Source organism: Mytilus californianus, unplaced genomic scaffold (assembly GCF_021869535.1).
Source record: "Mytilus californianus isolate M0D057914Y unplaced genomic scaffold, xbMytCali1.0.p SCAF_15, whole genome shotgun sequence".
Taxonomy (NCBI): Eukaryota; Metazoa; Mollusca; class Bivalvia; order Mytilida; family Mytilidae; genus Mytilus; species Mytilus californianus.
Genome location: NW_026262637.1, coordinates 2,424,993 through 2,452,857, shown reverse-complemented (window position 1 = coordinate 2,452,857; position 27,865 = coordinate 2,424,993). Strand labels below are relative to the sequence as shown.

Genomic DNA, 27,865 nt, shown 5'->3' with positions numbered 1-27,865 from the left:
TTCCATTGTTTAGAAGCATTGGAAAATTATAGAAAATGATTCAAATCTTAAAAAAGTATTTTCCTCACCACCAGTCATGGCCTTCAGAAGACCTAACAACATCCGTGACAAATTAGTGACATCTGTATTAGCAAAGCAGCCTACTCCATCTCCCGGTTGCTACACACAATGTGGTCGAAGGAACTGCTTGTGTTGTAAAGCTGCAAATACAAGCAGTTCTTTCATCAGCTCCGTTACTAAACAAAATTATACCATCTACTCAAATTCCAACTGTAAAACGGAGAACTCAATTTATATATTAACATGTGACACATGTGGCATTCAGTATATGGGAGAAACAATGGACAAATTTAATATTCGGCTCAATAACCATCGTTCATGGTACAAAACCAACAAAAACTGTCCTATCACAAGACATCTTCGTTCAACGAAACATTCTTTTGATAATGTTACCTTCCAAATAATAGAAGTCAACACCGAGTGGGACACCACGGCGAGAAGGAGAAGAGAAAATGTTTGGATCCACCAACTCCACACTTTAGAACCTGATGGTATTAACGAAAAAGATGAGAAAAGATACAGGAAAGATAAAGAATAATTTAGTACACAGCATCGTCCTTTTTATCCTGTAATATTGGCCAATGGACGTTGCTAACTTCAACTACCAATTTTGTAAAAATCTTGAACTTCATCCAAATTATGTATTATTTTCAAGGTAGCTAAATTCAAGTGCAACATATACATTGAGCTGCAAAAGTTTCTTATCATCTACATCCGATTTCACCTGGATAGATGCACGGTTGATAAAGCTAGTTAGTCTAGCGAAATATTGCGTTTATTTTAATCATTTTGTAAATATTTTAAACATTTTTATATTTACATACTAAATAGTGTGTTAAAATTACATTGTTAGGCAATCTATAATTTTATTTGTGTAATTGAATTAATCTCTGTACTGATTAATCCACACTCCCATAGATTTGTATGTCATGTGCTGCTATTTATAGGCACTTATATATATATATATATATATATATATATATATATATATATATTATATATATATATATATGACTTCTGTTCCCTGCTAGTAACATAACCCAGCTAAAGAGAGAGACGAAGAATACCAAAAGGACATTCAAACTCACAAGTCGAAAATAAGCTGACAAAGCCAAGGCTAAAAAGAAAAAGACAAACAAATAACAGTACACAAAACACAACATATAAAACTTAAGACTGAGCAACACAAACCCCACCAAAAAACTTGGGGTGATCTCAGGTGCTCCGGAAGAATAAGCATATACTACACCACATGTGGCACCCATCGTGTTGCTCATGTTAGTACAAATCCGGCAATAAGTCTAATTCGGTAGGTCACATTCGGAGAAAAGGGGACGAGATTGTAGTAACGACAATTGGAACATGTTTGTTGTCATCTGTGAAACAGATATTCAATAACGGTCAACCAACTCGTGATGGCGTCCCTAAAATTTACCTCTTGGAACTCTTGGTTTAATAACTTCCCTGGAAGCAGCAACTCTCTGTCAGGGAAATCATAAGTCCCTTTATATTTTTTGTCTAATTGAAATTTGATATTGATAGTAGAATGGCAGTTTCCTGTCTTGAAGGTCTAATGTATGGTCTTGGTATCAGTTCATCGTATGTTATAGACCTCTAGGTGATGATTGTTTTCTTGTGAGCTTATCATATACTGCGGTTATGTGTTATTGGAGTTTATATATTCATCCCTACCAATTTTCTACCACAGTTCTTTTGCAGTTGTATAACAATTTACTAATTACTGGATTAGAAATTATCAGTTTACCATGACAATCATATTTTAGCAACACAAACATACTGAATCTGTGGCAAACTATCATTCATATTGAATGTGTACTTAAAGTTGTTTTCTTCAAAGTAGAACATTGACTGGCTGACTTTATAGTTGTTACTCTACTATCAAATGACAATAACACTTATAAGATTTGTGTGTTCGAAGTTCTTTTCTTGATTAACTTCTTCAAAACTGCTCAAACCAAATCAATGGAAATCCAGGGATGTATGCATACGTATAATTGCTATGAATAATGTGACTAAATGGAACACAACAAGAAAAGCCAAGTTCAGTAGTTTAAGTCCAAGGGAGTTTGAATCTTCAAAATGAGTAAATACAATAGTACCGAAGGACTTACTACTGAGCTGATTATAGCAGTGACATCGACCCTGTGCTAGTAAATGAAAATATCACTTCCTAAATTTCGTGCGTTCGCAGCACTTTTAAGCTCACCTGACATAAAAGGTGTGAGCTTTTTGTCGTCCGTTGTCAACGTTTTGAATTTGTTTTATGGAAATACTGAGTCAAACGTTACCAAACTTTACCTGAGTGTTCCTTGGAAAACTAGTTTGAAATTATATCCGGATATTTGATCAAACAACAAACATGGCTGCTGTTTTTTTCAATTAAGTACAAAAGGGTAAAAATCATATTTTGATTTATAGCTCAAAATTTAGAGAAGTTAGAGGAAAACTAGATACGTATGGCCAGCAGTTCAAGGTCTATCATCGGACTACTCATTTTTGAGTTATTGCCTCTGTAATGCAAATTGTAAGCAAAGGTCATGTGTTTTTGACTTATATTGAAAAAAATGAACAGCTAGAGCAACTTGGCATGGGTAAAGATGATCACCAGGCTGAGGTCTTTTCCGGTTGAATGTCCAGAAAATTAGACCCTTAAATACCTTCATCAAAATGAGAGTGGATATCATGCATATTAGTATTTTACACTTGCTTCACTGCCTCTAATGTTTAAGACACCAACTTATATCTGTTTAATTATTTGATGGATCAAAACAGAGAAGGCAATCCACTTACAGTAAACGAAATGTTATATACCTTTATTGTTCATTTCGCTTGGACAAGGGTCTTCAGGCTCTGCTGCATGCATAACTACAAAATATGACAGTATAAAAGATACATAAATACAAAATTTCTTCAATCATAAGAAATAATCGGCGGTATTGATATTTCTGTATCGATTTGTTTTAATTCATTTTCATTGAACTTTCTTGTATAATGAATACATGAACAGCGTGACTGGACAATTGTCCGTCAGTTAAATCCTTGCAAACGATAGGTGTCTGTTTTGCTACAAAGGATGCTAAAATAACAGTATCAATTGATAATTTGTTCTCGTTCTGAAAATGCATATCACACTTGCAACCTGATGTTAAGCTATCAACACTTAGTTGAGTGTTTTTGTTATTTAATATTTATCATTTCCATTTAAAGATATGGCATAAGGATTTGGAAAATATATGGCTTATCCGTAAATTAAAGGAATACACATCGTCTTTCGTACGTCAATCTTTAATTGAGATTTCTAATGTAAAGATAATGTATAAAATAATGTATGTGAGATAATATTAATGAGAATTATCAACTTAATAATTTATCAGTCAGTCTGTTAAAACGTTTCATAATTTTGCGAATTCCGTTTTTTGTGTAGATTGAGTTAGTTTCAAGAACTGTTTCAAAGTTATTATAAAATTGCCCTTTTTTTATTTTGAATGAACGAATAATTAGCAGTGTTTATACATATCTTCTTCTTAAAAATAATCTTAATGTTAATTCTTGATGCAATGCATACTATTATTTATGGAAAAGAACGACTTTTTATAATTGAGTTTATAAATAAATGTTAAAATCCGTGTACTGTTTGAAATATATTCCAGCGATGTTAAAGCCGCGTTTATTATATTCCAGAGACTCGAATCATTTTCCATGTTTTCTGTGTCGGTTTTTTTTTTTTTTTCCTTTGCAGCATTCTCACCTACAGTGCGGGAGACTGTGGGCTTTATCCCTGTTTACATCAAACCTATTTCATTTAAATTAGTTTCCTGCAATTCTTCTATGCTCGCTTCATTTAGCTGTAAACGCTGACAAATATGCTCAGCCAACTTCTTTTTTTATATGTGCCTATCCGAAGCCATTAAACAGGCTACCATATTTATCTTTTATTTATTGTTATATTAGAAAAATGGAAGACGGTTTTCTTGTTGAATGTTTTACATTTTGTCCTGTCAGGTCCGTTTATATATATATAGTTTATTATTAAGGTATGGAATTTGATCAAGGACGCTTTTTGACCTATGGTTGCTTATATAAACGTCATTTGGTCGCTGTATGATAGTTGTCTCATTGATAATCATACCACATCTCTTTTTTACAGTGGATATCAATGAGTCATTCAAAAACCATCAATCGGCAAAAAAACAGATTTTACCACGGCCAATGGAAAAGGACAAAAAGACAAATAACTGTCAACAAAACAATACAAAAAACACGTAACAACAAACAATATAAACACAATCAAACACCAAGGTTCATTTGAGGTACCAAGGAAGGGTAAGCAGTTATTACCCCACTATAGACACCGGTATTGAGTAAGTCGATAGCCGACCCTCATTGTCTATTTCTAGAGGTAAGTGGTAAGTTAAGGTATGAAGCAAACTTAACTGAATCTCTGGTATTCTTTATTTCAAGTTCAATAGGATAAATGCGTTCAACATGGTCAGAAAACGTTAAATTAAAACTTGTTTGTCGATTTAATGTGCTTTCTATTCAAATATATAAATTTACTTTGAAAGAATTGATCCAATAATATTTCAGAAAATAATAGAGATAAATGCATATTTTTTCACGATTTTCAATCATTGTTCAAAATTTTATCAAAATTTGTGATATTGCCAATTTGCTGTACCTTGGCCTTAATACAAACCTATTCTATATATGTATAATTGTTCACATAATAATAATTTCCTCAGCTGAATTCAATATGAGAGTCGAATTACGGAAAACATTTCTGTATCCTACTTCATTTTTTATCTACCATGCAAATCTTAATAGATATAAAAAAACGTTGGACATTTTCTTGTACTTAATGTAAGCTTTATAATAGATATATACACATTTTAGTATCACCAGAGATACATGACATACATATGGTTTGAAAGTCTTTGCACCGACAATAAAAAAATACTGTTAAAACATTGTGCAAATGTTAAAATTTAGAACTATGAAAAAGATCGCCTTACCTTTCAGAATAGCAAGTAATAGGACTATCATACTTTATTTCTAATATAGCACAAAAATTTTACAAAATATTTAAGATTATTTTTTACTTAGTAAAACCTTTATACTCAAAGCATAAACATTTCAACATTACCAGAGATGCATGACATATATATGGTAAAAACGTCTTTCCACCAACTACAAAGAATACCGTAAAAACATGGTGCAAATTTTGGACGTGACTCTCCAACAAAGAAACAACATCATACCTTTAAGAACAGCAAGTAATATAATTATTACCGGTGTAAAGAAAGAAAGCTTAAACTCCATAGTTTATTTTATTTTAATTTCTTCATAGGATTGAGGAAGTAATCTCTGGAAAACACTTAACGGTCTAGTGATTCTATTGCCGCGCTTAATATTTTTGTGCATGAAGTGAAAATAAGACTTTTAACTTCATAATGTTTCCGCAATTATTATCAATTAATAAGTAAAAATACCCCTATCTGTTACAAACAATTGAATTGCAATATCGACTTTATTTTACATTTAAAAGGCCATGTCAATAAGCATTGAGTTTCATACTGTACAAAGCTTGAATATACAAAAAATTAGATTCAGCTTAAAACGCTCTTAAATGATTTGTTATTTCAAAAAGCATACGTAAAGGGAGAAAAAAATATTTTTCAATCATGTCCTTACATCATGTTGTTTCCTTAGCTACGAGTCCAAAAGAGCGTACCAAAAATAAACAAAAATAAATACATTTGCAGGTAACCTAGAAAAAAAGTGTGTCAAGGAAATAAATTTTCGATAAAAATAAAAAGTAAAGTAACCTTTGCCAATCATATAAAACATTTTTTTATCAGTGATAATGTATGTGTAACATGTTGCTATGGCAACGGGAAAATGTAAAGGAAATTTCAACTGGAATAAGACCAAATTTGTATCGTATGTATATAAAAATCGGGACCAACAGTGATATAATGTAAATTGTATTCTTAATTTTGAAGTGATTAATGGATAATTAAAAGAAATAAAATCGGGATAGCATTCAAGCTAATTGTTACAAAAATTACCATTTTACCTTTTTGTTAGTTTTTCGTAAGACTGCTTGAAAAGGTCTGTGGACTCAGATGCCCTCATTTAATCCTGATGCTCATCTGATAACACTATTATACTGTTTTGTTTTCTAAATGTATTCGTTTATAGATGGAATTTGCCAAATATTAAATATTTGGGATAAATGAAGGCGGATTGGGGGTGGGAGGAAAGGGCAAACACCCCTTTTTTATTGACTGTTTTTTGTTTTTTGTTCGAAATAATTGTTTACAATAATTATGAGATTTTGACCAATGTTAGCATTTACAATTAACTATATTAGCTTTCTCCTCTTTTCCTTCAACCCTGGTTATGCCCCTTGCAAATGTAATATGAAGTCCTAAATGGTATAAAAAATTTTGATAAAATATTCATTTCATTCATTCCAACCTTTCACATAAACAAATGAGATCTTAATATTTTAAACAGATTATAATTTTGCAGAATTGATATCATTAGAACTCACTCTTGTGTTATTTTCGGTTGAGTTAACGGGTTAGAACCTAATAGTTGATAAACGGGGCAGTACAAATAATAAATCAAGTTAAGTAGACATTTCTATCGTAAAAGCACCCGACAACTACAAAAAAGTAGAAAACAAAATTACGAATCCCTACACAGAAAAGGTAGAACAGTGTGGACTCAACCAAAACATTAAGGTGAACCCAGGTGTTAAAGCAGGTTTTTGGTTGCATTCTACCAGCATGTCCTTCAAGATGTTAGACCATATACAACAATCAACCTAACCTAAAAGGAGGTCATGTTGGAATTCAGAATAGCTTTAAAAATTAAATCGAAATTAAATCGGTCGGTCGTGTGTTGATGTAGTAGATGTGTGTGTGTGTGTGTAACATTTATAATGTTTTAACTCAATGTTACATTGTATCTTCAAGAGTAACTTTTGAAATAAGACGTACTCCATACATAGTGAGTACGTTAGACTTTTGAATCTTGTTTATGATTATGAAGAACGTACTTTTATATCATAGTTACAGAGATTTTTTCCGATGCATATATTTTAAATCCATCAATCAAAAAGGTACGTCTTTTGCAAGAGGATTTCTAAGACAGGAAAAGGAATCATGTTATTTTGGGCTACCAATGTTCTTCATTGCCTTATGGATCCTTTTTTTACAAATATTATTATTTTGGTTTTTTTTTCATTATCGAACTGTCAAATTGTCGATAAATCAATATATTTTTCATACTTTGATTTCTTCTTTTACTAGAGATAAGTCATGTATATGGAAAGAAAAGTATTACACATTCTTATTGCGTGATGTCTTCTGTTCCTGTCCACTAATTCTTTTTTTTCGTTTATTGTTTTGTCGTAGTACAAGCCGTTATTTAACATTTTTGTGTATAATGATTCAAATTTTATTGCTGACTAAACGGTTATACGATATTGGTTCTGCTCATTGTTGAAGACCGTACGATGACCTTTATATGCCGAAATGCACATCATTTGGACTCATTGTTTCAATGAAAATCATCTTTGTATCTTATAATTAACCTAAGTAAATGGGCTCTGAAAGGACAATATAAAATTGACAATATTTTCTATTTTGTCGTGAGTGCGTATTACAACATTTTTCTTCAAGGTCATCTGTGACAACGATTTTTAGACAATATCAATTCAAGAAGATACCAGAAACAATTTGGGAAAAAACGTTAACTTTACCACTTAAGACTTTAATTTATTAGCTTTCATTGCAGGTAAAACTAAAATGTGGCTACAGAAAATAGAAAGTTCATAGTGCAAAAAACATCAGGATTATGACGTAACATATTTTCAAACGCTATTCTCAAGAACGTAATATTTCAATGTATGTAGCATTACTCCTTGGATGTTTATTATTTCATTGTTGTGTAGTTGTTGATAGTTTGAAAAGTAAAATTTATGAAAATAACACTTTAATATTTTTATGTGTCCGAAGCGATTTGCTGGATTTTATATTTACCTTATCGGGAAGGCTGAGACCGTAACATTTGAAAGTCAATCCAGGGAGAGTGATTACAGTCAACCAGCAGTGAAATCAATCCAGTGTTAGTGAACGGAAATAATATTATAAATTATACATATATCCTAATAAAAAAAAACATTAAATAAGTATTTGACAAAAGTACATAAAAAAATAAAAAGTTGTGGTATGATCGCCAATGATACATATCTCCTTCAGAGACCAACCACCATTTGGTTAACAACTACAGATTACCGACCGGCCTTCAATAATGAGAAAAACCCAGAACACACAGCATGTTATACAAGGCTCCGAAATCACAAATGTACAACAATTCAAACGAGAGAACTAGCAGTCTGATTTATGCACAAAACAGTTAACAAAAACAAATATAATATACAGCAACAAACGACAACCACTTCCTTACAGGTTCCTTACTTGGGACAGACATATACAGATGGGGCCGGGCTAAACATGCTTGCTGGCACCAAGCTCTTCCCTAACAGAGGACAGTGGTGTAACAGTACAACATGAAAAACTATAATAAACAGTTGAGAATAACTTAACTTATCAGATCGATACAAAGTACAAAAACCCTAACATTAACTCAAAAGACGCAAAGTACAGATCTGAGACCACTTGCAATTACTGCATGATATTTCGAAGCTGATAACAACTTATGAAAAATAATTTTCTACGACTAAAATCATATCAATATCTGTGCCGTTGGCCACTTTTGGGTCATTTTTTCTAACTACGTTCAGTGCCACGAGGCCACCTTTTGGCCATTGTTTTCTTTTACTCTGATGTTATGAAATGTAATAACATGACGTAACGTCATTGTCTGTGAATCATCGAAATGCACAAAGCGCGACAAATTCTTTAAATATTTAATTATTTTTGAAAGGTGAATATAAATCATAATTTTCTTACTAAATATCGACTGAAGAATATTTTTTTTCATTTAAATATATTTTTCGGATAAATCCATTTAATATGTTAGTATATGTCTCTTATTGATATTTTTGATTAAGCTTGAGTTTAGTAAAGTTTTAGTTTGCTTTCGTAATGGTTTATATTTTATTTCCTTTACCAAGTTATTTATTTTTTGACAGTAATCTATGTTCTTTTGTGTACTGTTGTTTGTCTGTTTGTCTTTTTCTTTTTCAGCCATGGCGTTGTCATTTTATTTTCAAATTATGAGTTTGGATATCCCTTTGGTATTCTTCGCCTGTCTTTTGAATATCTCGGGGCACATTTTTGATCTGATTTCAAAAACTGTTTCCTTCAAAATAAAAGGTAACAATTTTTGTTGAAAGTGGTAGAGTTAATGCATATATGAAGGGAGAACATGATAGATGAGACAAAAAATTCTCTGAAACTGACATTATCAAGATGCTTGATTTCTTGATTGACAACATTTGTTACGTTTTGAGGACGTGTTTTTCAACAAACAATCGGCATTCCCATGGGCACCAACTGTGCCCCTCTTCTTGCCGACTTGTTATTTTATTCATATGAGACTGACTTCATACAGGAAATTATAAGGAAGAAAGAACTAACGTTAGCAGTATCCTTTAACTTTACTTTCCGCCATATTGATGATGTTCTCTAACTGAATAATTCAAAATTTGATGACTATGTTGAACGCATCTATCCCATTGAACTTAAGATAAAGGATACAACAGATACAGATAAATCTGCCTTGTATCTTGACTTACATCTAGAAATTGACAATAATGGTCGGTTGAAAACAAAACTTTACGACAAAAGAGATGATTTCAACTTCCCAATTGTGAACTATTCATTTCTATGTAGCAACATTCAAGCAGCGCTTGCTTACTGAGTATATATCTCCCAGGCCTTGTATTTCCTATCATGATTTCCTGACAACGCCATGGCTAAAAATGGAAAAAAGACCAACAGACAGACAACAGTACACAACACACAACATAGAAAACTAAAGACTGAGCAACACGAACACCACCAAAAACTTCCCAATTGTGAACTATTCATTTCTATGTAGCAACATTCAAGCAGCGCTTGCAAACTGAGTATATATCTCCCAGTTGATACGATCTTCCAGGCCTTGTATTTCCTATCATGATTTCCTGACAACGCCATGGCTAAAAATGGAAAAGGACCAACAGACAGACAACAGTACGCAACACACAACATAGAAAACTAAAGACTGAGCAACACGAACACCACCAAAAACTGGGATCTCAGGTGCTCCGGAAGGGTAAGCAGATCCTGCTCCACATGTGCCACTCGCCGTGTTGCTCATGTTAGTACAAACCCGGTAATGAGTCTAATTCGGAAGATCAATTAGGGGGGAAAGTGGACGGGATTGTAGATACAACATTTGGAACATATCCGCTATCATCTGTGAAACGGATATTCCATAACGGTCATCAAACTCGTGATGGCATCCGTCAAATTTACGAAGGGATGATTTCAAGTTTTCCACTTGGAACTCTTGGTTTAATAGCTTCATTGTGAGCAGCAACCCTCTATCAAGGAAATACAAGCCCTGGAATATCGTATCAACTGGGAGATACATACTCCGTTTGCTGGAATGTTGCTATATAGAAATGGAAAGTTCACAATTGGGAAGCTGAAATCATCTCTTTTGTTAATAATTATTGATTCTTTATAATTTTCCGACATTTGCTGGTAATCTGTGTACCAAATTTACACTATTAAAACCATATCATTATGTCTTTTGCATTTTATTTGAATTTATAATCTGCCGTGTTCATAGTTGGCTTAATTAACAGCTTAAGTTTGCAGTTCATTGTGTTGTGTGTTGAAATGATGAACTCATGAACTCACATTGACTGAAGACATAAATAGGCTTTAAAAGAAAAGATTTTTTATACTGGTATTTTAGTGAACTAGAAATTAAAATATAACTGAAAGACTGATTGTTTACTTTTATAAAATAACACTATGGCTAATAGTTCGATTCATCTATCTTTCGATTACAGCCATCTTTTCGTTTCTTGGAGAAGCCTTAATTTTAAGACTGAGATAAGAAAATTTTGCATAGCTTGATCAAAATACAAAACCCTACAAACCTAAATTGAAATTAGATAAATTTGAACTGATTTTCAAATAAATATATTTATAGATTAATACATGTCAGTTTTTTTTTTTTTTTTTCAATCGTAATAATGACAGCCATTGTAGGGATGACACACTGTCAGTTTAGCTCTTGAAACCCGATAAATGTACCCAAATAGCATCATTACGATCATTTTAAGACAGTGTATTTTAAAAGACATATGTATCTACTAGCTATTTAGCATCATTAAATGTACTTTTAAGTCTTTAGTCAACTTAAAACTATTGTTTGATCGGTTGTCAGTGGGAATTTTCGAAATTTCAAAAACACTAAAAACAAAATACGAATAAAATATGTTGTGGAAAGGTAGACTAAAAATTCTAAGAGGTTGAACTAATTACCCTTAGGCTAGATAACACACTTTGTTTTGGAAGTAATGCACAAAAAAGATCCACAAATACAGTCTGCAGTCAAGTACTTTTAGTACAAATTTGTTATTCAAACACACTTTCTCTGGGTTTTTTTTATTAATTAGAAAGGTATATCACTTGACCCATATATTTCATTGTTTAGTACAGTGATTTATTTTTTTGGTAATATCAACCTATAGCCTTAATATATAAAATTAATAAAATCTGAAGCAAAATGATGTATCAGATATATTTGCTTTATACGTTTTTAAGACAAAAAAAGTCGACTCAATCACGCCTAAACATAAAAGGGGTACTCGACTCTCTTTTTGATGAAATTATTGCCCCGTTTGGGGAATTTTTCCGAACAAAAACATTGGACAGTGACAGAGATGCGAATAAATGCTTTAAAAATATTAATCTTTTATCATTCTTTGGATTTTATTACGGCGGAATTTATGCTTATGCTAAAAAAAGATCCATAAAAAAGATCTACGGAATCGAGCAAAAACAAAATGAGATAATTTGGGAAGTGATTGATAATTTTCTTGTTAAAGATCTCGGTATAGCAAAGTTCAAAGTCGACAGTTTTCCCATTGCTAATGCACATAGGATTCCGTCGAAAGCTCCAGTGGTTGGTACAAAACGCCCTGATGCAATTATTGTCAGATTCATGCACTATAGTGATAAACAATGTGTTATGGCTAACGCCTACAAAGAGACAAACAGAAAAATAAGAATTGTTGACGATCTACCAGTCATTATGAAAAAGGCACGTCATGTTCTTGCTAAGATAGCGTATAACATCAAGACAATTGAGACACTATACACTAGAATTTGGTTAAAAAAACCCGTCTAAATGCACGTGATGTTTGGAATGTCCGTAAGGACATCAGTTGCGTCTGATCATTTCGTGTACATGCACATTGTAGGACAAGCAGTACACAAATTGTAGCTTTATATCTCTGTTTTGTTGTATATTAACGATGTTTACATGTAATTAGGTCAAAATAGTTGTGTTCATAAACAATATATTAATTCACAAAAATGTATATATAATATTTGAATATTTGTTAGGGTTTGACATACCAGTAAGTATAGATGTGTTAATGTTGTTGCTTCTTTTTTGTGTTGTGTGTGTGTTTTTTTGCTGATTTTTGTTTATTTAATTCAACTGTTTATCTCTTATTGCTTTTCAGCATGTATTCTGCTTTTGTTGCTTACTTAGTAGTACAACAAACAGAGAAGTTCTTCACACTCTACAAAAATATCCCAGATAAGATACCAGTTAAAACTATCTATATGTCATATATATATTTATCCATAATTTAAAATCACAATGACCTACAACTTTCCACTCTAAAACGAATCGTCGAAAGGTCAAATGTACTAAAACTTTAGATAACAGATACAAGAAACAGTAACTATTTATACAAAAATCACCATTGCAAGCCTTTAAATTATAATGTAACCTGATGCAACAGGTTACAGGTCCAGAAGAATACCATGATAAAAGGTGAGCTTATTACAAAAAAGAGTTAAATGAATAATTGATGCTCACTTAACAAAGGTTCTTCAGAGTTCATTTTACGAATATAAAAAAAGAAATGCCCTCTTATAGCTTTAACATGCTTTATAAATTACTTTTCTGCTAGCGCTTAGCTTATATTTATATGTTATTTGTTTTTTGTTGTTTTGCTTGAAAATTAATATGTGCATGGCAAGAGCGTTTTAAATTAACTGTTATTTTATGCTTAGTAATATACATGATTACGTATGCTCTCCATGTAAAAACTATGATGTGTGTGTATTCTTTGCTATGGAAAGAAGAAAAAACACCGGTAAAATGTCAAAAATGTTACACTACATAAACAATTAAAGACAAAACTAAGGATGAAAGAATGAATGAATTGATTTTAATGAAAGAAAACATTTGACCCTGTTAGAAGTAAAAACTATATACATTCTGTACACACATATTTCTTATTTTCACAAAACGAAAGACTCTTTCGAATAAAAATTAAACAAAAACTTACTTTAATCAACTAAAACATTTGATATTTGATGGAATTAATATATATTAAAGGTTTTGATATAATTACTGGTATTTGCTTGACATTTTATAAGGGAGATAATTTTTATGATAGTTTCAATTAGATAGAGTAATCTCCTATTGTACACAATATTTCTGTATTAAAAATTTTTAAACATAAGTGGATGTGTTACTCTTCATCACAATAATAATTTGTTTTTAATTATTATTAGCCTTTTGGTGTTAACACCATGATCTCAAATGTTCTTTCTTTTTTTTCTGTTATTTTTTCTGTCTCTTTTCCATTTTGGCTAGCCACAAAACCAGGTTCAACCCACCTTTTTTTCTTAAAATTTCCAGTACCAAGTCAGGAATATGGCAGTTGTTATCAAATAGTTCGTTTCTATGAATGTTACATTGTTGTTTGTTTTTTGTTACACTTCTATGTTCAGTTATTTCGTTGTTTCCCTCTTATAGTTGATGTGTTTCCCTCGGTTTTAGTTTGTAACCCGGATTTGTTTTCTCTTAATCGATTTATGACTTTTGAACAGCGGTATACTACTGTTGCCTTTATTTGGCACAGTATTACTTATTGTACAGCAATTATGATGCATTTATCTTACAGCTTGAAATTAATGCAGACAAGGTAGAGGAGGTCAGACATTTCAGAGTAACATTAACATTTACTTTTACAATACGTTATGAGACAATAAGGTCTAAATATATTTATAAAGTTTCAAGTTATTGTTCTGCTATAAAAGTAAATATTGTTAATAAATGAGTAATAATGGTATAAAAATTGTCTCATACAACTGTCAAGGTTTAAATTCAAAGGAAAAGAAGAGAGATGTTTTCGATTACCTTAAATCATAAAATTGTCACATATATTGTTTACAAGATACACATTTTTCTGAAAAAAAAAGAAATATCAATAAAAAATCTTTGGGGATAACATTGTATTTTCAGTTCTTTTACAACAAACCAAAGAGGGGTAGCAATATTTTTTATCAAAACCTCTGAATATAAAATACATAGAATAAAAAAAGATCACCAAGGTAATTTGTTAGGAACTGATATGGAAACTGAAGGAGACAGAATAACTTTGATACGCTTATATGGTCAAAATAAAGATTCACCTGAATTTTAAACTAGAGTTAGTGACACAATAGAAAACTTAAACATCCAATCAGTCATTATAACTGGAGATTATTATTTAGTCCAAAACCAAAATCTTGATACACATAATTATCGAAAGCCAAAGAGAAAGTTTTAGATATGATAGACAATTATGATTTATCAGATCCCTATAGGGAATTGTACCCTGAACTAAAAGAATTTACCTGGAGAAAAACTAATCCCACAAGTAAGATTGGATTTCTTTTTAATATCACAAGGCCTTTATCAACATGAACATGATGTTACACATTCTAAACAGTTATAGATCTTATTACTCCCCAATAATATTACATTTAAAGATGAATAATTTTATAATTGCTAAAGGTTTATGGAAATTTAACAATTCACTTCTACATGACATTGGATATTCAATTGCTGTTAAAGAGGTTATAAATAGAGTAAAAGAACAATATGCTTCACTAGTATACAACAGAGAAACCTCAGAACAAATAAATGACTTAGAAATTCAATTTACTATAAATGATCAACTATTTTTAGAAACTTTATTAACAGAAATAAAGGAAAACCAATTGCATATGCTTCTTTAAGGAAGAAACAAAACTTTAAAAAAGAAAGAATACTATCTGAAGATTTAAAAAAATTAGAAGAACAAATCTTGACAGAAGAAATCTTTACTGAAATTGAAAAAAAGCCAGATCTTAAAGTATTAAGGCAAGAAACAATGAGGGGGTCCTACATCAGATCTAACATGCAATGGATAGAAGAAGGGGAAAAACCTTAGAAACTAAACATTTTATTAGAAAAACTATTCCAAAATTAGTCAATGAAAATGGGGACATTATCAGTAAGCAGGATGAAATATTAAAGGAGGCAAACAATTACAAAAGGCTTTACACCAAAACAGAAAGCCTAAATAATGTTAACCTGAATTGTGAAATTTCGGATATTGATATTAAAAGATACCATAAAAGAATATTTGGAGGGTGAAATTACTTATATTGAATTAACAACAGCTTTGCGAAGAATGAAAAATGAAAAAAGCCCTGGGTCAGATGGTTTTACAAATGAAGTTTTTCTGGATAGATATAGGATAATTTGTATTTCGCTCTATTATAAAAGAGGGACGAAAGATACCAGAGGGACATTCAAACTCATAGATCGAAAACAAACTTACAACGCCATGGCCAAAAATAAAAAGACAAACAGACAAATAATAGTACAGATGACGCAACATAGAAAACTAAAGTCTATGCAACACGAACCCCACCAAAAACTGGGGGTGATCTCAGGTGCTCCGGAAGGGTAAGCAGATCCTGCTCCACATGCGGCACCCATCGTGTTGCTTATGTTATTACAAATCCGGTAAATAGTCTAATTCGGTAGGTCACATTCGTGAAAAGGGAAGGGTATTGTAGTTACGACATAAGGAACATATCCGATATCATCTGTGAAACGGTTATTCCATAAATGGTTATGAAAAAGGGGAATTGTCTATTACTCAAAGAAAAGGTATTATAACCTGTATACCAAAGGGAGATAAACCTAGACAGTTCATAAAAAACTGGCGACCAATAAGCTTACTAAATACCACATATAAATTAACATCGACCTGCATAGCAGAGCGTATAAAATTAGTTCTACCTCAAATTATAAATAGTGATCAGACAGGTTTCATTCCTGGTAGGTTTATTGGTGAAAATACTCGTCTTATCTATTTTATTTTATACAGAACTTAATGATTTACCAGGACTGCTCCTTCTCATAAATTTTGAAAAAAACTTTTGACTCTGTATCTTGGAATTTCATTGAAAATGTTTTAGACTTTTTCAATTTTGGCCCCTCTATAAAACACTGGATAAGGACCTTTAACACAAACATTAGTTCTGCAGTTTCTCAAAATTATTTTTTATCTGAATTCTTTGAAATTCAAAGAGGTTGTAGACAAGGGGATCCTTTATCACCATAAATATTTCTTTTATGTGCAGAAATACTTGGAATTATAATTAGAAAAAATAAGGAAATAAAGGGAATTAAAATAGATGATATTGAAAATTTGATCTCTCAATATGCAGATGACACATTTATTACATAAATATGCTGAAATGCCTGGTCTCCATAGAAATTTGGACAAAACAAAGGTGGTGTGGACAGGTAAGAAAAAATATAGTCAAGACACAATGTGTGTAAAGTGGGGATTGGAATGGGGTTTCAGTAGGTTTACACTACTAGGTATAAACTTTTCGGTCAAGTTGCAAGAAATGCAATTTTTGAACAATTATCCATTAATAAAAGAAATTGAAAATATAATTAAGATTTGGTCTAAACAAACACTAACTCCAGTGGGGAAAATAACAATAATCAAGACACTAATAATTTCAAAATCAAATCATCTGTTTTTAACATTACAAGCACCATGCTATAATACTCTTAAACAACTTATTAGAACAATATATTAATTTATTTGGGAAAACAAGCCTGACAAGATTAAAAGAGAAATATTATGTCTGGATCATAAATATGGAGGTCTGAAAATGCTAGATATTGAAGAATATATTAAAGGGTTAAAACTAACGTGGGTCCGAAGGTTGTTAAAAAATAATACAAAACTTAAAAAGCTAGTAGAAAGCACGGAAAATATAAATATTGAAAAACTAGTATTTTTAGGTCCATCAAACAGATGTAAAAACACCTTTTGGAAAGAGGTTTTTAAAGCATGGACTGAATTTCAAAATAAAATTGTACCAAAAAATGAAGAAGAATTTGTCACAGACTAACTTTGGAATAATGCAAATATTAAAATAGGAAACACATCTGTGTTCTACATAGACTGGGCTGATAAAGGTATCGGATTGATAAATAATCTACTAAATAATGATGGTAAATTAATGACTTTTGAGCAGTGCCAAAATATTTCTGAAATTAAATCTAACTTTCTTGTTTATAATGGGGTCATATCAGCAATAAAATCATATCAAAAATCTCTCAAACATAATTATATCTCTCTAGACAGTCTGTATAAAATTCACGGACCAATTCTTCCTAATAATATAAGAACATTTTTCTATCAAATAAAGGATCAAAAGATATGTATATTTTTTTTATTAGAAAAAAATAATACAAGGCCAAACTGTGAAGATAAATGGTCTCTGAGATGAAATAACGATGTGGATCGGAAAACAAATTACAATATGTCTTTCTACACAACAAAAAGCTCAAACTTCATTGGTTTCAATATCGAATAATACACAGAATCATAGGCACAAATGAATTGATATTCAAAATTAGGATAAAACAAACAGATAAATGTACTTTCTGTAATCAAACACAAGTAATAATTTAATTTCATATGGATATTATTTTATTTGGAAATTTAGGAAACACAGGAAATAATAAGATAAAAAACCTTAATATACTCCTGACAAAATTCTATATTTATAGAACAAAACTTTGTTAAAATCAGGTAAATTTTACAGGACTAAAAAAATACCATAAAGAATCTCTTACACTAGAAAGGAATATATTTTTAACAGTAACACTTTTAACATGGCCAATATCTGCTGGGACCCCTGGCTTCCAATACTAGAATAATTTCTATTATAATATAATAGGTACTTTGTATACCTAAATTAGTTTCTCTTTACATTTCTTTACCTTGATCCACATCACTACCTATATTATGATTTAATATTGTTAAATGTTGGTTTACATTGTATATGTATGTTTGTTGCTTTGTCTATGTTTACATTTGTGTTTATTTTCCTCCTAGTTGTTTATACAAATAAAATTTAAAAAAAAGACCCTTGTGAGCTGTAATGAATGCTGTAAGTAAGACATATTGTTTTTCTTTGATTTTTGTTGGGGTTTTTTTTTCTGTTTGTTTAGCTGTTGCCAAAATTCCAAATTTTTGTGATTTTTATTTATTTTTATTTTTTGTTCTCTTCTTTTTCAAATATATTTTACTTTTATATATGTATTGTTTGGATATATTATAATTTAGAAATGTATATATTTCAGAAATAAGTAAAGGAATAAGTACTAACAAAATTATCATATACTACTAATGGTTAACGAGGACGGGATAAGGCACCGATATTTTCTGTATCAAACTAACAAATGTTAAAATTATCAATAACATATGATACACCAGAAAAAAAAAAAGAACAAACAACAAAAAAAAAAAGAAAAAAAAAAAGATCTACATGTATTTACACCTACCACAATCGACCGATTTGTGAAAACTTGTCATAATTTAAAACTTTACAAATATCTCGAAGCTCCATACTATAATTTAAGTAAAATCACGTATATAAGATGCATGGAATTCTAAATTATGCACCTACAAACATCTATTAACTTTTAAAGTCCATGGACACAGATATAATCAATTCAGATATACAAACGTTTTTACCTTTTCTAATAAAGAACTCCATTTCTTTTGTTTAGTTTAAACTAGATATCAGCCTGTAATGATTTATTACGCGTAGAATTGCCTCATAAACATCTGACAGAATAAAAACAACAGGAAAATGCAGTTCGAACAAATTCAATGAATTAGCCGTAGAGTTTCTGTCAATGTTAAACCGTACATTATCTATTAACAATTGACTCGGTATGTGACCAAATATGTGATAAGTAAAGTTTCATATTATCAAGATACCATCCATATATATAATGAACGCATTCATGTTCTTTCATTGACGGTCTCATATTGTTGTTCATTCACCCCCTGAGTATTGGTAGCGGTGTAGTCAGCAACATCTCTCGTCACACTAAGGTCGACATAATTAACGCTTGACGCTAACGTAATTTTACTTTTCAGTGTTTGCAATTGTCTGAAAATATAATAAAGCAGATGAAAGCACTATATATTTATCTTTTGTGATTTGGGAAATTTGTTGTTGATGGCATGTCTTTGATAGTTATTATAAAATTTATTCGGTTATAAAACTTGGGCCAATTCAATGCTTTCATACTGTTTAAATACTTTTCCTTTTCTGAATTTTTCATCACATCTCTTTGTATTTATTATACTTAAATATGGTCAAAGAGAAAAATGTTATTAATTATTCATAAAACCAAACATAAAGAATAAAGATCATGCAAATGTAAGAAGATGACGAATGGAGCTAAAACTACAATTAAAAAATAAATATTAACAGATAATGGCAGAGGAAAGGAATAAGAAAAGAAGTGAAAAAAAACATAGACTCCCCAGCCCCACCCATCCAACCCTAATTTTCCCACTTACAATTTTTTTACAACAGATTTATAATCGGAAGAAGCTGCTATATAACAATGTACTACATATTAACTGAACTATATCCTTAAATACCTTTTGTAAAATACAGTTGTACCAGCAAACACGACTGCAACGGTACAACCGATAATAGCAATAACTATTGCCACCAATAATGAAGTAGACGTATCTAAAAATAATGATTTAAATAGTAAAAGCGACTGTCAAGTTGTAACATTTGTATATCTCCAACTAACTGAGAACAACTATATGAAACTTAATTAGATATCTGATTCGTATAAAAGTTTACGATTACTGAGATATAGAAAACATAACTCGAATCAAGTCAGACAATGTTTTTAGAAATGGGGGAAAAGGATTTCAATGGGCATCCAGAACCATAGGTCGACGGAAAACAGACGGTCCCATGGTTTAAGGCAAAGTATACGTAATTGCACGCCTCTAGTGGAATTCAGGATAAAAAAGTGCAAGTCTAGTTAAGCGAGTTATCTCCCGAACTCCAAGAAAAGAAAAATGGTTACACAACCGAGAAATGACTTTGAGTGGTTTATCTTGTATTCAATCAAGGTGCTTGTGCTGTCTCAAAAATTAAAAGAAATGATAGAAAATAGATCTAATAAAAAATATGAGAATCTTATTTTAGTTAAACTGACCCTGTTACCACTGTTACTGTTGCAGACTAGCCGGGGAGGGTAAAATAAGACCTGTTTTTATATCAACAGAAAATGAAAATGCTTCACAGCAAAAATATAAAGCATGTAAATAAATAAATAAATATGACAATTCGGTCTCTATTAGTACCCAAATTGTTGAAATCAAGCCAAAAAATGACCCCAACATATATTTTGTGACAAACCGTAGTTTTATATGAAAAAAATTCAGTAGCATACACTTGTAGGTGATGATTCAAACGATAAAATTTCGGATGTGTGTATTTAGAAAGACGTTGGCATGTTCGGTTTGTATGTCAACACAAACCTGAGTATATGATATATAAATGCGATTAAAAATTTCAGCAAATATTACATGTTTGTTAAAAAGAGAATAGATACCAATGGGATTATCGAACACTAGTGCAACATTTACAAGTCGAAGAACAAAGACAACAAAAAGTCACAGTCTGTCCTCAACACATTACACAGAAATTTGAAATTAAGCACGAACACGAACCCAACTAATCAATTAAATATTCAATGTTTTGATGTGAAAAAAAAGTACATGTTTGATATAAATCAAATCCCATGTCAATAAATTGCAACTTTAATCTCACTGAAAATCTATATCAACAGTCATGAAATATAGCACGGCACACATTAATATAGATTTTTGTATCTCAGAATATCTTGATGTCTTTATCTAATAGCAAAGTTGCCCTCGGAAGCGCGGTTTTCGCGGAAGAGTTTGAAGGTAAGCAGGTTCGACCAAAAAAGGACTGTTCGGAATTAGTGGCATCTTTAGGTGTCAAACCACCAATTCAAAGTCCCTATATATTCAACCTTTTTTTTTTATTTCCACAGCTTTCGGAATATTTGATCTTAAATTTAACTCCATAGATATCAGGTATATCTTGAATTGTACATGTATCACCTTTCTGATGCCAATTTTCAACCAATGTTTAAAGTCTTGTAGTTAAACACGACCATTAGGAAGGCAACTGCTACTAAAAATAACCCTTTGTTTTCTGAAAATCTTTAAATATACAATGAAGCGCATTAATCCTCAATTTTTATTGCAAACTCATGGATAAGTACATTTTTAAAAGTTCAAAATGGTCTGAATATATTTCTCTTTCACCAAAAGTTTCATATCAAAAGCACAATTTTTTGTCAAGGAAAGGCTACTTTTATGTTCAAGATTTGATTGGTTGAATTGGTGGTCTGACAACTCAATACACGGACTTGGTTTCTAGGAATAGATAAGAAAAAATTGTGTAAGGACAAGCACACGATCTCCCTTAGACATTTTTTAAGGGTATTTCGATTTTGTAATTTCTCGAGTTATGAAAAGATGTGATAAAGAAAAAATATATGGCTCCTCGTACTAAATTAATTCTTTCGTATTAATCCCCAACCTCCAGATAATAATTTAAGTACAACTTGTCAAAAACTTTGACATTTGAACACTAAGGCATGAACCATAAAATTCAGGCCAAGTTCGATTTTGATAATTTTGACAGTGACCGTTCCAAAGTTATGTCCCTAAATGATCTAATAAATTTGGAATTTTTCAGTGTGTAGATAATTCAAAATTACCACTACACAATGTTTTCAAGAATTTGACACAATGTCATGACCTTAAAATACAGATCAAAATAAAGATTTAGTCAGTTTCATTGTATGTTATCTTTTTTTTTTATATAAATTAAACCTACTTGTTACTTAGATTAGTAAATATCAAACATTCATGTTTAGTTTAAAGCAATAATGGAATACAAGGAGGAAACATTTCCTTACAAAGAATAGTAAGAGGCAAACGCTGCAAATACATACAATGTAAACAATTGCACTTGGTTATTCCTTTATTTTGGGTACTACTTTATTTCTAAATAAAGGACATCATAACATATGGCTTTCAAAATGATTGACTAAATAGTCCTCAATTTAACTTCAAAACATGAAAACAAATACCAGTAGCGTATATATATTATATTGAATCATATGATGACACGATTGCAATCATTGTGTTTAATCGAAAATCATAATTTAATTCTACCAGTCAGGTACTTTGGAGAAAAGCAATGTTTGGAAAAACATTATCTATTAAAAAAAAGCTCACCTTCATAACAATTCAAACATTACATTTTGCAATTCAGTTTAAACATAAATAACGCTATATGGTCCGTTGTCAAAGTTTAATACTCAATATACATCTTTGTTGTATTTTCAAAGAAAATGTTACATGAAATATATTGTTATTTTTATAGAGAAATGAATATACTCATTAAATGTATATGTTGTATGCTTTCAAATCTATATAAAAAGTAAAATCACAAAAATATTGAACTCCGAGGAGAATTCAAAAAGGAAAGTCTCTAATCAAATGGCAAAATCAAAAGCTCAAACACATCAAACGAATGGATAACAACTGTCATATTCCTGACTTGGTACAGGCATTTTCTTATGTAGAGAATGGTAGATTGAACCTGGTTTTATAGCTATCTAAACCTCTCACTTGTATGACAGTCACATCAAAATCCATTATATTGACAACGATGCGTGAACAAATAAAATATAGTGTACGTAATGGTTAAAGAAAATCTTTGTCCACATTCACAATATATTTCAAACATAAGTTCAGATAAACCTTCAAAATAAAACAAATTTAAAACGAATCAAGGTTAATTTTTTTTTTTTTTTTTCGAAATTTTTCATTTTTTACCATTTATACTGTTATACCTTTGATATTTTCCTTCTCTCTTGCAATAGTTGACTGAGTGTTAGAATTTTTCGCGTGGTTATCGCTGATCGGTTTTGTTACTGTTTCAAATTTTGTTGTAAAAGTGTCCTCTGTAGTAGTTACATGGTCTGTCTGTGTTGTTGATTCTGGACGGTAACACCTAATTTTCAATTCTGTAATTATAAAATAATTAAGGCTCTGTAATTATAAAATAATTAAGGATATTCTCTAAAATATTAATTACTATCCGTTTCATTTAATTTTAACTCACTGTTTGGTGTTCCGGTTATTCCCTTGGTTTTTTAATCTTGTATATATAAGAAATAGGTGTATTTTCAACGTATGCCATAAAAGAACCATTGATATAAAAATAAGGAGATGTGGTATGATTGCCAATGAGACAACTAACTATCCACCAAAGTTCAAATGAAGTAGATGTACTCCAGACTGAAAAAAGCTGACACTTGCATATTATGTTTTTTTATATTTTCATTAATTGTTTCATCGTTTTAAACTTGTTCCATAAAATACTTCAAGATATCAACAAGGAGCAATTACATATATCCAGTACTATGTCTGATATTTAAATAGATATTCCGGAGACATTTGGTGGAGTACTTGAAAAAACATTAATTGCTTTTCCACCATGTAGAACGCCACATGCGGGGTGTTGGCTACGTTTGACATGGGGTGGCGGGTTTGAAGAGGAGAAAACGCGATAAAGGTTAGTAAAAGTATCAAAGTTTCTTTTTTGAGAATTGTAAGCACCAAATAATGTGTTGCACGGAAGAAAACGAATCATTATCTATTTCCAGCAGGCAGAAGCAAACGTTTCCAGTGCTCCGTTTTCTCAAATACCTCTCCCCAGTTTTCACTGTGCAGATTTTGAGACTTCATATGAAAGCCTTCTTGAAGTTTAATTGTCACTTGCAAATATAGATGCCGGTGAGTATTTCTGTGGAGTGAGAAAGCGAATACGTTTTGAAGTAAGTCCCTTTTGCGGCGTGCACGTGTGCTTTGTGAAGAAAATTGGCGAAGAATTTTGATGAAGTTTAGGTGTTAGTGGCTTCCGGCAAATATTATATGGAGGTCTGCTCTGTGATTTTGCTTAATGCTTTGGTGCATTAAGCCATAGCCATGACTTCTTCCTGACCATTATAGTAACTGAACAGGGAAAAACAACTCATGTTCAGGTGTAAAACAAAATACTTTGAGGCTTTTTCTCTATTTCTAACATTAAAAATGTACATAACTTAAAAAACTTAAATATGGGCAAAATGAAATACCTTAAGTTTGTAAGTCATCATAAAAAAGTAGGTGTGTTTGAATTACAAACATACAGATAAAGACCAAAGTATAGGCAAATATATCCTTGTTTTAATAAATGCCCCAACCCCTTGAGATGCAAAATCTGACACCCCGGGCGACACATTACATTTTGATGAAAAATTAACTTTAAAATCAATAAATTTTAACTAAGAAGCTGGCATTTGGTTAAAATCTATGATATGAATTCATTTCTATATAAATCAAACGGGAAAAAAATCGACAAAAGTAGTTTTTCTATCCTGAAACTTGCATATGAAGTCTCAAAATTTGCAACACGGAAAACTTGGGTGAGTTATTTGAGAAAACGAAGCACTGGAAACATTTGCTTCTGCCTCTGGAAATGTTTTATGATTCGGTTCCTTCCGTGCAATACATTATTTGGTGCTAACAATTCTCAAAAAAGAAACTTTGATACTTTTACTTACCTTTATTGCTTCTTCTCCGCTTCAAAACCGCCACCCTGTGTCAAACATAGTCAACACCCCGCATGTGGAGTTCTATACGTTTTTTTCTATGTACAAAATTAACTTGAAAGGGCATCGATCGCAGTTCCCCAGAAAGTATGGTTTACGATGTCATAATATGCTGACTTCTTCAAGCTTAATAATTCTATCATTATTAGCAACATTTGTTTGCACCTTACTAAACATGCTAAATAGTACAACAATAAATTAATTGTGGAAAATTAATACAGTTGTATACTTTAAGTATGGCAATCTTTCACATAAAACTCTTCATTTTTTTCAATACACCACTTTTCTTTGAAATCTTCTTTGTCAAAATATCAATATGGTATGACCAGGTGAAAAAGCAATCAATATACACACCCGGAAGTTTTGCTTCATTAACAGTTTCAAGTGCAATATCACCTATTTCAATACGGATATTTGACATTTCGACAGTTTTTGTTTCGTTCCAATTAACAAACATTGAGTCTTTTCAAATTTATCGTCAGCTGATTACATGTCATTCATTGCAGGGAATTAGGTAATTCTTCTTTCAGAATACTTTAAATGAAATCAATAGATTTATCTAGATGGTTCTCGAATTTGGAGATGTCTAATGGTTAGATAAGAGTTAAATTACCTATCCTCTAATGCGTGATCCAATAATAATTTTTCAACGCATTTTAAAGGAATAACACGACGGGTGTCACATGTGCAGCAGCATCTGCTAACCATTCCGGAGAACATGAGATCACTCCAAGTTTTTGATGGTGCTTGTGTTGCCTAGTCTTTAGTTTTCTATGTTGTATTTTGTATACTGGTTTTTTTCTCGTTTTTTTTTTGCCATGGCGTTGTCAGTTTATTTTCTAATTATGAGTTTGAATGTCCCTTTAGTTTATCTCGCCTCTCTTTTATCAGGTGATGTGTGATCTGCATAAATAGAAAATCATAGTGTACTCAATATTAAGAATCATAATTTTCAAATAAAATGAAAATCAAAGACCCGAGTTTTGAGCCTTGAGGTACACCAATTGTAATACATCTTGACTCAGATAAAATACCATTTCAGCTACTACATTGTTCTCTATTACATAGATAAGATTTGTACCAAATATGAAAAATTACAAATGATTTCAATATATATAGTAAAACATTAAGATAAACAATGTCGAACGCTTTGCTTACATCAATAAATGTTACACCAGTTAATTTACCCTTAATCAATGTATTTAAGCCATCAATCAGTTAAACACATAAGTGTTTTGGCCTAAAACCAGACTTACTGATTGTAATCAAATTATTCAGTTATAAATGTGCATATAAACATTAAAAACATGTCTATCAATTATTTTTCTTACAATAGGTAGTACTGAGACTGGTCTATAGTTGTTTAAAACATGAGCATCTCCAAATTTACAAATAGGACTAACCCTAGCTTTTTCACAGTCATTTCCAACACGTTACAATCGAAATATTCAAAACATATGTCAGTATAGTAACAGTGACATCAGATTTCATTTTTAGCAGTTTAACCGAAATGCTATCTTAACCAAATTCTCCTATAGCAGAATACATACAAGAATTTCTTTTTTGACAAAACTTTGACATTTTTGGGAATAGTAGATGAATCTTTCAGCATAGGTTATTCTACATCAGGTAAAGAATCATCAAAAAGCACCAGCAATTTTATCATTTTGAGTAGCAATTGAGGACTTCACTTCTACGTATGATGTACATGAATTGTTCGACTTAGATGGTCTAAACTGTTTTAAACGAATCCACATGTCTTTATGTTTCAATGTGTCTTGTGCAATGGCTTCATCAACGAAGGTTTTTCTTTGCTTCTTTAATTTTTTATCCAATAATATTACGTGCGTGCTTGTACAATGTCTAATAGTATTCGGAGTTGAATTTAAGAGCTTGAGCGTGCACATAATCCCTCTGGTTCATGTTATCGTTTATCCCTTGATAGCCGTTAATATTTATTCTCCTTTCTTTGAACGTTAAATGTTTATCAACTATCTTCATAAAGCTTCATAAAAATATCTTTAATTCCTCTCACATTTGACTGACATCAGCTATTGATTTGATGGAAAATTGTTTAAATGAAAGACCAACCGTAGGGAGGTCTTTCTTTGGGCAATCCTGACACCCCAAGGTGTGTTATACGACAAGAAAACCCTTAAAGTATGAATTATCTGACTTATATACTGCCAAATCATATTATTGTTTGCAACGATTTCCAGGATATTGCATCCCATTTTACAAATCACATTTTCTCATTCATTTAGATTTAACAACGTCCATCGGCTAAATCAAACTCACTAATCAAGATAAAACCGTTAGTAATTACAGTTTAATCATTTTTTTTTTTCAATTTTACTGTAATTGCATGAAGAATGAATAAAACAGTTGTTTTACTATATGAAAAATACAAGTAACATAGAAAGTAATTTATCATATTAACTTTATAAAAATGGGAGGGTTGTGTTTTTTTTTCTAAAACAATCGTACTTCGAAAAAACATTATTTGTTCAACGATTTAATAAAACTTATTCAGAATAATTGTTTTCTCTTTCTTGCATGGCAATACAGTTATAATTAATTAACTGAGATTTGGGATAGAATATTATATAATTTTATCTCATATAATTATGCG

General features: G+C 31.2%; 1 protein-coding gene across 1 annotated transcript in view; it reads right to left on the bottom strand.

Moving 5' to 3' along the window:
• LOC127725205 (uncharacterized) overlaps positions 1–27,865 on the bottom strand; it is a 55,748-nt gene that overhangs the window by 17,152 nt on the left and 10,731 nt on the right. The window contains exon 5 of the mRNA XM_052232062.1: positions 23,431–23,604. Coding sequence (XP_052088022.1) covers positions 23,431–23,604 — 174 coding nt within the window. The remainder of the gene's footprint in view (positions 1–23,430; positions 23,605–27,865) is intronic.